The following is a 12,662-nucleotide window of genomic DNA, read 5'->3' as shown; positions in this document are numbered from 1 at the left end:
CTTCTCAGCTGTCATGCAGAGAGAGCAATTGAATTGATGCTGCGACTTCTGCCTGAAGACCACCTGTTACTCTCCTCCAGCAAGCGTGTCAAGGCACTCATCCTTGAGGAGATGGCCATTGATAACCCCAATAAGGATGTTGGTAAGTAAAATGGTAATTGCTGATCCCATTTTATTGTCTGAGGTGTAAGGGCCTGAGGCTAGGTTACAGTGCCCAGTACATTTAAAGGTAAACGACCATCCTACTTCTGAAAATATTCATCATCGTCATCATCATCGGACCTCCTTTCCCACCCTAGGGCAGGGTGAGGAGTAGCAATGTCCAGACAGGCCAGATTTGCCCAATCCAATGGGCCACTCTTCCATTCACTCGTTATTCAAGCCCATGGAAACCTGGCTCTTTAGTATCGGATACGCCAAAAACATTCACCACGATCTGTAGCTTCACATAAATGTTTGCGATTGAGTCAATCTGGATGCTGCGACATTAAAAAGGGGTGCCAAATCCCTGATCATGCACTTCTCCTCATAACATTCATCAAGCCAGCTCGATCTCGTCAGTTCCCTAGCCTCACCAACTTCTGAAAGTACAGTAACCCCTCCAATATCCGGATCAATAGAGCCATCGGTAGGTTCGGATATTGGTTTCGTCCGGATATTGGGCCCCAGCTTATGGACTTGTACTTACGGACCCTAACACAGAGAAACACCTATACAACTCCCTCCGGACATGCATAGCACCTATTTAACACCCAAATCACACCAATAAGGCACATAAATGACTGAAATAAATGCAATAGAAACATAAAATGTGGGTTTAGAAGTATGTTCATACATTAATAAACATTCTGGTACTTATGGACTCTAACCGAACCTAACCTAACCGAACCTAACCGAACTCTGAAAAACACATTCCTACTGCACATGCATGAGGTAAGTTTAGTATGGAAAGAAGTACAGTATGACACTTTCTGGTAAGTATAGTATGGGAAAAAATACAATATGAAACATTCTGGTAAATATAGTATGGAAAATAGTACAACATGAAACATTCTGGCTACTTACAGCAAGTCCCTGGCCACCTCGATGAATAACCGCCTCCTCTCGGACTCTGACAGTAAGAACGATTTCCTGAAGCACTTGCACTACACTCTTCCTGAAGTCTTGCACTGAACTTAGTCACTAACACACAGAAGTCATGGCGAACAGCGCAGGTCTTGTCGCGGTGAGAGACAGGCGGGAAGTGGGGAGGATGCAGCGGCGCTCTATCGGACGTCGGAGGAATGACGAACCAAAACAATGCTCTCACGCGGCGCGCGCGGCAAGTTCAAATTACGGACGGCAAAAAATCGATTTTTTTCCCATTTTTTTTGGATTTTCGGACCATTTTGGGAATGTTTGATCCCAGGACGATAAGGTTCGGTTAGTGGGGATGTTCGGTTATTGGGCGTCCGGATATTAGAGTGATTACTGTATTACATCATGGAAAATCCTTCAGTCTCTTGGCATGAACCCTGTTGGAGGTCATCATTCCAACCATGGCAGTCTAACTGCTAGATCACTACATACCTGTTGATAAGGTTAGGACCAAAATAAGATTTGCAAATATCTTATGCTGAAAATGTCAAAAAGGTGCTATAGCTCGGAGAAATAACTGAAGGTTTTTCGATTGTGTAATGTTGTCAGGGACATAGGGTAGATTTTGGATCCTCTATCTCAAGGGGGATAAGGTGAGTCTGCCCCGTAATTTTTTAAAGTGTTACTACAGTATTATTTCAAGTACAGTGATTCGTCATATAACAGGCAGTTCGCAAAGTCATTGCTTGTTTTCTGCATTGTACTGTAAATCAGCCTTTGGTGTGGAAAAAGAAAGTACAGATAGAAAAGTGGGATAACGGGATAAGGGAATTGTGCTTGTAACTAAGACTTAATTCAGAGTGCATCCACTTGTAAGATGGAACAGCTTAGTTGGATATTCAGGTTGGGAAAAAAAAAAAAAAAGTGGTTGGAGTTGAAGCAAGGAAGTTCTGATGAATGAAAAGGGGGTATATTTGAAGAGGTTACTACACAGCAGGAAAAAATATATCATCATCATCAGCTAATCCTGTGTTGCCCCATGAGGAGCATAGGAGCCCAGGGCTAGGCAAGTTGGTCCTGACATTTAAGATGAGAGTGACCAGCCTCACACATCCCTGTGTGGCATTATATGAGCTTTAAACCCCAACCACCCCTTGGAAGAAAACCTGCACAGGCTCAGTCCGAGTGGAGTGCCTTAATTACCCACTAAATCACCAAGTGCCATAATCTGGTTATATGGTTGCCACCCAGCGTAGTAAATGGTATTCTGGTGTACAGGAAATGATATGGCGTGTCACTGAGTGTAGTCACCCATAGGCAGAAGGATGAGGAAAGAGTGAAGGAAAAAAAAAGGCAGAAGAGGGAGTGTAGAGTCACCCATAGGCATAAGGAAGAGGAATGAGTGAAGGAAAGAAAGACAGAAGAGGAAAGAAGGAAGGAAGAGAGAAAAGGGCAGTCACCTGAGAGCAGCACTACATCAAGTGAGTGGATGGTGCGTGCTCCCATCTACCACTAAATAAATGATGAATTTGGATACACTACTAAAACAGAAAAGATTGAGCAGAGATGAAAATGTAGAAATGAGTTTGGAAAAAAAATGTTATGTAAGAGATGAGAATTGGAGAATTCTAACAAGTGCAAGAGAAAACAAGCAGAAAGAATTATTATTGTGAAAAACTGATGAATAGGAAAGATCACCTGGGTGCACTGGTAAGCATGATTTGAATGTAGCAATGCATGAAGACAGATCGTGGTGCCTGAGAGTGTGACTGGCAGAAATGATGTACTGAAGAGGTTGAAGAATGAAAAGGCTGTAGGTGTTGATATGAAATGCAGAGATGTTAAAATATAGTGGAGACCATCCATCCATCATCCAATCCTATGTTGACCCATAAGGAGCATAGGAACCCGGGTCTAGGCAAGTTGGTCCTGACATTTAAAATGAGAGTGACCAGCCTCATTCATCCCTGAGTGGCATTATATGAGCAGTAAACCCCAACCACCCCTTGGATGTAAGCCTACACAGGCTCAATCCAATTGGAGCACCTTAATTACCCATTAAACCACCAGGTGCCATAATTGGGTTATACAGTTACCACCCAGCATAGTAAATGGTTTCCTGGTGTACAGGAAACCATTTGGCTTGTCACGTAGTGTAAAGTCACCCACAGGCAGAAGGAAGAGGAAAGAATGAAGGAAAGGAAGACAGAAGTGGGAGTGTAAAGTCATCCGTAGGCAGAAGAAAGAGGAAAGAAAGAAGGAAAGAAAGGCAGAAGAGGAAGGATGGAAGAGAGGAAAGTGCAGATGCCCAAAGCAGCACAACAGTGAGTGAGTGGATGATGAGAGCCCCTGCCTGCCACAAAATATACAGAAGTATAGGTGACTGCGCCTAGGCCCCAATATTGTACTCCTGATGGGACAATAAAGGGCTGAATTGTAGATAGATAGATGGTGACAGATAGACAGACAGCTTTAATCTTCATGTACTCAATTCTTGTGTGCAGAGAAGCAGTACCTGGAGGAGGCACACTCACTACACAAGGAGGCACTAGCAATGGCGATGCGGGCCTTTGGAGAGATGAATGTCCAAACAGCAAAGCATTATGGAAACCTTGGTCGTCTCTACCAGTCCATGCGCCGCTTTCAGGTAGGCACAGTTAACCTTTTGATCCAGGTAATGTATTCTGTTGATTTTTATCTTAATACCTCTAAATGGTTCTGTTCAGCTTAAAATTGGATGATGTATTATATTAATTAATTTCTGCAATCTTTACTCAGTTAATTTTGTTTTGCTTATAAAGGCTCTAGCGTGCTTGCATGCATCACCGTTGGTCACCTAATGGCACCTTTCCATGCTGCTCAGTCTCTAGCAGCCTTTCTATTCAGTCCCTTAACCCAGAGGCCACACTCTTAAAACTTTGTCCCGATTTTTCTTTTTTTCCCCCCCAGCACGGTTGTTATTTTTATGAACCAGGTGATGTATTCTGCTGGTTTATTCATACCATGTCCAGATAATATTATTATACCTATGAAGCAGGTGATATATTCCTGCTATCCAAGGACAATTTGGTAACTTACAATAGGGCCAGAGTGTAATAAAATTGCTTGAAAGTAGCAAGAATACATTACCACCACTTGCAGGCATCACTTTTCAGCACCATTATGGTCGGGAAGGTGATAATGAAAACCATTTCTAACCCTTCAGTTCAGAAAGTAAAAATTTAATTATCGAATGAAATACATGAAATATAACAGTGGGACTTTATTTTTTATTTATATATTTTTTCCCCACTAGACAGTTTTACTTGGCACAGGGGACATCTCTTGTAATGAGAGGGTTGAAAACAATTTGTAGTAGTTAACCCCTTTCAGTCAGGGAGAGAGACTGAAAGTCGAGACCTGTCGATCAAGGAATGGCAGATGAATACAGGACCAAAGTAGGGGAGTTGGAGTCAGTGAATTGGAATTAAATGGGTCTGGACAGCCTGTGGAGTGCATATAGGGATTGCTTAGTTAGGAATGCTAAAGCTGTGTGTGATGTGGCAAGAGTAACAACAAATAAGAAAGGTACGACATGATGGGATGAAGAGGTTAAGAGAGCAGTGGAGGAGAAGAGGAAGAAGTGGATGGAGTGGTTACAGAACAGGGTTTCAGTTGAAATAAGAACTGAATATATTGAGAGCTAAAAGCACATACTGAGACTAGTGAAGAGGAAAAAGAAGGAGGTAAATGGTGATCTAGGAAGAAAAGTGAGTGCAGATTACTCTGGAAATAGGAAGTTTTTCTGGAAAGAAGTGTGGAAATGTAGAAGTGACAGGAGAAAGAAATGTGAAAGTGTGATGAATGTAAGTGGTAGATTATTAACCCATGGGGACGAAGTAAGGACCAGATAGAAAGAATATTTTGAAAGCCTGATGAATGGGAATAGAGAGAGCAGAGCGGCTGTGAACATGATTGATTTGGGGGATGTGCAGAGAAAGAATGCAGTGCCAGGAAACGTGACACTCGTACGGGTGAAGAATGCAATGAAGTGGCTGAAAAATGGGAAAGCAGCTGGGGTTGATGAGGTGTATGCAGAGATGATTAAGTGTTGTGGAGAGAGTGGAATGAAGTGCTTGTTGGAGGTATGTAAGAAGACATAGGTGAGTGAAACTGTGCCAGCAGAGTGGAAAATGGCTGTGATTGTACCCCTGTACAAAAATAAAGATGATTGAGATGAGTGTAAGAACCATCGTGGCATAAGTTTATTGAGTGTGGTAGGGAAGGTATATGGAAGAATTATTATAAAGTAAGAGAGATATCAGAAGTCCTAGTGAGTGATGAACAGGGTGGCTTTAGGAGCGGCAGAGGATGTGTGGATCAGATATTTGCAGTGAGACAAATCGTGGAGATGGCTTGTGAGAAGGACTGTAAGGTGTCTATGGCATTTATGGATCTGGAAAAAGCATATGACAAAGTAGACAGAGAAGGATATTGGAAGGTTTTGTGCATTTATGGTGCAGATGGTAAGATGCTAGATGCCGTCAAGAGTTTTTATGATGGTAGTGAGGCATGTGTAAGGGTAAATGGGCATCTAAGTGAATGGTTCACGATCAATGAGGTCGTGCTACAAGGTTGTGTGATGTCCCCGTGGTTGTTCAATGTATATACTGTATATGGATGGGGTGATGAGAATTGTAAAAACACTTAGTAATGGTGAGAGGGATGGCGTTGGTAATGAATGGTGATGGATGGAATATCTCGAATTGTTGTATGCTGATTGTGTAGTGCTACTTGCAAATACCAGACAAGAGCTTGGTAGACTATTGCAGGGCTTCGCTGATGTCTGTGAGTGTTGTACCTTGAGAGTAAGTGTAGAAAAGAGTAAAGTGATGATAATCAAGAGGGAAGGTGACTCCCAGTGCGATGTTACAGTGAATGGAGAGTGACTGGAATTGGTGAGAGAGTTCAGCTACCTGGGTACAATGATAGAAAAGAGAGGAAAATGTGCAAAAGGAGTGGAAAGTAGAGTGACACAAAGAAGGAGAGTAGCTGGTGGTGTGAGGCCTTGATAAGAAACAGACCTGATAGTTGCAGCTGTGCAAGGATTACATGAAGGAGTGTTAGTGCCAACTTTAACATATGGATGTGAGACTATGGTGTGGTATGAAAATGAAAAGTCAGAAGTGAGAGCAATGGAGATGGGACTGCTGAGGAATGTATGTGGAGTACAGAGAGTGGATAGGAGGCAAAATAATGTGATTCATGAAAGATGCGGAGTGAGGAAGTCTGTGGACACGAGAATCAAAGAGAGTGTACTGAAATGGTGTGGTCGTGTGGAGAGAATGGATAACAGTTGAGTGGTGAAGAGTGTATGGTATATCTGAACAAATTTAAAGGAGGGAGGAGGTGAGGTAGGCCAAGGAGAAGGTGGAGGTATATGGTGGATGAGTGTGTGAGGAAGAAAGGTATGGAAGTCAGTGAGGCTAGGGAACTGACAAGAGATAGAGCTGGCTGGATGAGTGTTGTGAGTAGAAGTGCAAGTTCAGGGATTTGGCACCCCTTTTTAATGTGACAGCATTTGGATTGACTCTGTCGGATACATCTGTGTGAAGGTGCATAACGTGGTGAAAGTTTTTTGGCATATCAGATGAAGCCAGGATTTGGAGGGCTTGAGTGATGAGTGAATGGAAGCGTGGCCTATTGGACTGGGCAGACTTGGGCTGTCTGGACGTTGCTACTTCTCACCCTGCGCTAGGGTGGGAAAGGAGGTTCGGATGATGATGTTGATGATAAATAGGTATACCCCAGTTTAACGATGCAGTTGGTTTAGTAAAAACTCATCGTTAGGTGGGGTATCGTATCTTGGGGTTGATTTAGCATGTAAAGTATTGGGATGTGTTTTTGAGCCTTGGGTTTACCCCTCAACCAAGTCCTACACCCACCCAAATGAGTCCAAAACAAGTTCAAGGGCAATCTAAATGCCCCAACAGCTGTAAAAGAAGCTAACCTAAGCCTAACACCTGTAAATAACTCACTAAAACCAACAAATAAAATCTGAAAATCATCCTATTTAAGTCTGGAAAAAATCAAGCATAGTAAACTGTACCCCAAAATGACAATGTTCACCCCACCTATGGCTGAAACACAGTAATCTAAGTTTAAAAACAGTTTATAAATCAGCCAAAGCACACAATTTTAGTCTAAAATATCATCAAAATCTGTAAAAAAAAATAAAATGCTTTGTTAAACTGGGGTTTGGCTAGCGTTAAACTGGGTATGGTGGTAGTTCAACCCCCATCATTAAGCCGGGGTATTGCATTTAGGGGTATCGTATATAGAGGTATACCTGTGTGTGTGTGTGTGTGTGTATATATATATATATATATATATATATATATATATATATATATAAATATATATATATACACACACACACACAGTACAGTATATGGAGCCTCTGTGGTACAGCGGTAGAGTGTGCGTTTCGTACACAGGTGAACCAGGGTTCGTGGCCCGCCAGGGTAATAAACTTTGGGAGTGTTCATCCGGCCACGTACTGCATTGGCGGACACAAGGGGTGCTGTGGTTGAACCAATGTAGCTTACTATAAAGTATGCTTGCACCCAGTCGGCTTGCACAGGCTGATTACACTTGGTTCACAGACTACACACACATCCAAAGCCACTCCAACACTACAGTTACACTTACAAGCACTTCTCACCCTACATACAATCTCTACCAGACAGCCCAAGCCACATGGTAGAGATACATTGGTTGTATCGTCCTGACTTCGGTCGGGATAAGTCGGTCCTGCAGTGGATACTCAAACGGCTGATGATGATGAAGATATACTGTATATATATGTATATATATATATATATATATATATATATATATATATAGCTGAGGATAGACCTCATTTTGGGGGGGGGGGGAAACAGACTTAAAGAAATGGCTGAGAATCCTAAATGTAGCACATAGGACAGTTTAATGGAGCACAAAACAAATTTTGCACCCTGTTGTAAACTGATAGGATCAGCTAAGAAACCTGACTGCAGTGCTGTACATATGACAGCTTTACAGGGCTTTGGTACTAGAAAGGGACACCTTCATATGATTGCATTGGTACAGCTTGTCTGGTTATACAAATGTCCCTCAGCCACTTCACTGTCCCTCAAAAGAAGGTTGGCAGACTGCTGGGTGGAGTCAGAAGACTTTTATATCTTATCAGCTCACCTTCTCTCACTTACTCCCTTCAGCCTCTCTTCATTTGCTGTAATGTTGCATCTTTATAACTTTACTATGGCTGCTTTAATGGCCACTGCCCTTCTGAACTGTCTGCCTGTTTCCCTCTCAGTACGATGGGTTCGTAGGACCCGTTTGGCATCTACTGTCACTGGTCCGTCCAGCTCTAATACAGGAGGTAACTGATACTCTGTTGTTCTTATTTGCAACAGGTCAACTAACAGCCTTCATCAGTTGGTTCTCTTTGCCTATGACCCCCGATCTTTTAAATGCAGTATGTCCAAACATCCCAATTTAATTTTTTATTATTCTGTTTTTTCTTGAAAAGGCCAACTTTGTTGGCTTTTAGCCTTCACTTCGCTCTTCTTTGCATTAAAGGGGGGGGGGGGAGGAGAGCAACATAAGCATGCAATCCACTGTATTCACATTTCATATGAGCCTGGGGCCACAATAACAGCACTACACAGGTTGGAGCCACAACACAGCTCAGGACAGATCTTGTAAGCTGTAACAGCTGACTAAGAGTTTCTTCACACTGAAGGTGGACTTGAGCTTATTGTGATGCAGATTGTCCTGTCATGTAGGGCTCGTTACAAATTGGGTAGAGAACCTCCAGTTTATTGGCTCTGTTTCTCACTCTTACCTTCATTATGTCTGGTAAACAGTTTACCCAGTATGTGGTGTGGTGAATATGAGTATCTTTATTCTAGGTTTTATCCTGACCTACACAATTGGACATTTTGCATCAGAATATATCCAGTCCAACCTCACTGTGAAAAGAACCTAAGAAGCTTGAATCCAGCTCATTTCTAAAGTTTACTCTACTCCTTTACCTCAACCCAGTTAGCAGAAGAGATGCACCTGAAGGCCATTACAATCAAGGAGCAGCTGCTAGGGCCTGAGGACTATGAGGTGGCATTGTCAGTGGGGCACCTGGCATCACTATACAATTATGACATGATGAAGCTAGACCAGGCTGAGCAGCTCTATCTCAGATCCATTGCTATAGGTATGTGGGAAATAAATATATATTGGTAATGTTTGTACTTGTTAGGTGGTCCAGTGGTTGCAGCACCATGGTTGGAGTAATCACCTTACCCTTGTTTGTGGGCTCATTTCCCACCTTGATACGGTACTTGATTGGCTTATTTTGTGCATCCATCCATCATCCAGCCTGTTATTTTCCCATCATGAGCATTGAAACGTAGAACTTGGGTACCTAGCCCAGGCATTCAAGACAGGTGACCATTTGCTTGCTTTATAGCAACATTATATGAGCAAAACCTTAACCATCCCTTGCATTTAAACCTGTATGGGCCATATCCAGTTGGAGAGGCTTAATCCAGTAAACCACCAGGTTACTTATTTGTTGTTTATTGTTGTCATCCAGTATAATACATAGTTTACTGGGTTACAGGAAATCATTTCACTTGTCACTCAGTCTGTTGGCATCAGAAGGTAGCCCTGTTTAAAGTGAGTAGATGATTTTTGTCCTAACTTAAAAGTGATTTACTTTGTTGTATTCAGATGCTAAACCACACAAGAATCTCCTATTAATAAGCTAATTTCCTTTTTTGTCTTTGTTTGCACCATAGGCAAGAAACTGTTTGGTGAAGGATACTCTGGTTTAGAATATGACTACCGAGGATTACTACGAGTGTACAGTATCCAGGCCAACATGGAGAAGTGCTTCAAGTACCAAAATGTGTTAGCCTACTGGAAGCTGCTACGTGATGAAGCGCAAGAGACTCAAACCTCTCCCTTCATGGAGCTGACTGAGCCTCTCTTGGTTACTGACACCCTCCATCAGTTTATGACCATGTCCTGAGGGCCTTACATATATGAAGGGGAGGCCAATGTACAGAAGAATCATAAGTATATATCACATTTTAGGATATATGCCGAATTGTATAGAAATGATCGGTTGTTAATTGTGTCACGTGTACTTGCTGGTTGCACTTGAAATTTATATCTTACTTTCCAGCCATTGTTAGGTTTGTTCTGTGTGTACAAAGTAAATCAGATTTCTGTGTGCCACAACACTAGCCAGTTTTATATGTGGTACCATCAGTTAAATTTCCAAAACTTTATATTATGTAACGAATCACCTCAGTGTCTACTATAACTGACATGACTGTGCTGTAGTTTTATTGTTTTGTTTTATAATTTAAGCAAAATTTAGTACTTTTTCAATTTTTTTTTCCAGACATATGCTTGACATTTCATCAATTTCTTATAGACTTTTCTAAAAACTAAACCCATCTAACTCAAGATGTTGAGCCATTTCTCTGCCCTTACTGTTTTTAGGCAGCCCATGTGTTATACTGCTAGAGCTTATGTATCCAGGAAGACATTCGCAAAAGTTTATTGTGTTTAGTACTTAGGAGGAATGTTGTTAATGAAATGGTGACTATCCCTCTTAGAAAAGCTTGCCAGAAATGTCCCACATCTGTGACTGTAATTCATCTTAGAACTGTTGGACACATTTCACAAATTTCACCTTATATTCAGGGTACTGTAGCCTGGAATGATATTAATGTATTATTATCTTTATTTGGGGCTGAGGTAGCTCAGTGTTTAGGGTTTGAGCCCTTGCTGTGATGGATATTTAAAGTGGGAGCTAGTTATGTCCTCTGTAATGCATGCATATGTTTGCACTCTGTTGGTTCTGCTGCTGATTTATACTGACAGTGACACACACAAACATAGCCAGTACACACTTCCACTTTCACATGCATCATTCTTCTTCTAAACACCCTTGCTCCATGTGGAGTTTTTCATGGTGATAGGTTAATTTTTGCTATAACTATCCCTCCAAGGAAAATTTATGGTCCTGTAGTGGACCTAAAATGGACTGGGATACAAAAGATATTATTCTTAGACAGTTCTGTGCATTTTAGCACATTAGACTGGACCTCCTATTTTTCAACGATTATTCAACATCCTTTTTTTTTTCCTTGTAAATAATTTTCTTTGAAAATTATATCAAAGAAAAAAAATATGTAAACAAAATACAAATTGCAGTCCATTTTTCAGTATGTATATCTACACATACAAAGCACAGCGAAGTAGTTTGACATTTGGTACTATTTAAGTCTTTTTTTTTTCTTTCTTTCTTTTTTTGCATATACAGTACATTATATTTGTGGTGTGTTGATAGTACCTTAATCAGTCGGTTTGTGTGCGCTTCAGTCTTATCTTTGTGCGTATCCCCTATGACAACTGTTGTGCTGTTTTTAGAAATCCTAACTCTGCTATACTAATTACTTTCACCAATCTCCTTAAGTTTGCTCTTTCTTTTTATCACTTCCATGCCTTTCTGCTTTCATCTCTCACTCATACCTGTCACTACTCTCCTGACGTTCGCACTTTCTTTTCATCTGTTCCATGCCTTTCTGCTTGCATCTCTAGTGCATACTCTTCACTCAGGTCTTCCTGCATTTTCTTTTTGTCAGATATGTTTCTCTCATTTTCCTACTCTCTAAATCTTGTGACATGGCATCTGTCCCATTTGACACCAGCTGGGTGTTGTGTATGAAGTCACAGATTCTTCTCAACATGAATCTAGTAGATCACAGACTTGTCTATGATCTGCAGTCCACCATTCTCTCTGTGGGGGAACAGGGAAGGAGTTACAGGACATATGCAGTAGTCCCGCCTATAACATGGTATCTCATAACACTTACTTGTACTTACGCGGTCACATATAATGTGACCCAAAAATATATACCGCGGTCACAAACAGATATACCGCAGCGAGTTGTCGGGTGTCGGAGCTCAGATGGCCTGCCAAAAGTCAAATGTCATGCATGATGACATCAGGTGACTGTGATTGGTTGCATGACGTCACATCCATATTTACCCCCATTGGCCGTTGGGGGCGTCCTTCATTGTTTTTTATTGCCTCCCACCTCGTGCCTGTGTCTGAGGTAGCTACTCCTGTGGTACAGAGTATTGTTACCTCTGTCAGAGTGAGTCAGGTTAGTGACCTAAACCTTTTTTTAAAATTAATATCTAGGAACCTTTGTTATTTAATTTTAATAACTTCCTGTGTATGAGTACGAGAGTGAATGTCAATAGGGTGTGTTTTGGAGGGTTTGGGTGGGATTTGGGGCGAAAAGGGCAATTTTGGAAAATGTCCAGTCTAGGTCAGCCCTTTATAATAAAAGCATATGGAACGTATAATGCAGAAAAGTATACCGCTGTGTGTTGTAAGTCTATGTTAGCCGCATTATGGGCTGGACGACTATATATAACTGGACAGAAGAGGTTTCCAGCAGGTCCAAGTACCAGGTGCTTCAGTCAGAGGCACACTTGGTTTTGTTTTTGGAGTGTGGGGTTTCAGCATACTGTTCCTA

At 41.5% G+C, this 12,662-nt stretch overlaps 2 protein-coding genes across 2 annotated transcripts in view; one reads left to right on the top strand and one right to left on the bottom strand.

The window, feature by feature from the left end:
* Pat1 (Protein interacting with APP tail-1) overlaps positions 1-10,132 on the top strand; it is a 39,277-nt gene extending 29,145 nt beyond the window's left edge. Inside the window, exons 9-12 of the mRNA XM_080275569.1 lie at positions 9-142; positions 3,582-3,724; positions 9,148-9,313; positions 9,900-10,132. Coding sequence (XP_080131695.1) covers positions 9-142; positions 3,582-3,724; positions 9,148-9,313; positions 9,900-10,132 — 676 coding nt within the window. The remainder of the gene's footprint in view (positions 1-8; positions 143-3,581; positions 3,725-9,147; positions 9,314-9,899) is intronic.
* The window catches only part of LOC145404086 (uncharacterized), a 201,806-nt gene that overhangs the window by 117,850 nt on the left and 71,294 nt on the right, over positions 1-12,662 (bottom strand). The window lies entirely within an intron of this gene.

The sequence above is a fragment of the Coenobita brevimanus genome, chromosome 62, assembly GCF_032717465.1.
Source record: "Coenobita brevimanus isolate Jiangsu-jjx chromosome 62, ASM3271746v2, whole genome shotgun sequence".
NCBI lineage: Eukaryota > Metazoa > Arthropoda > Malacostraca > Decapoda > Coenobitidae > Coenobita > Coenobita brevimanus.
This window is presented reverse-complemented; position numbering and strand designations above follow the sequence as displayed.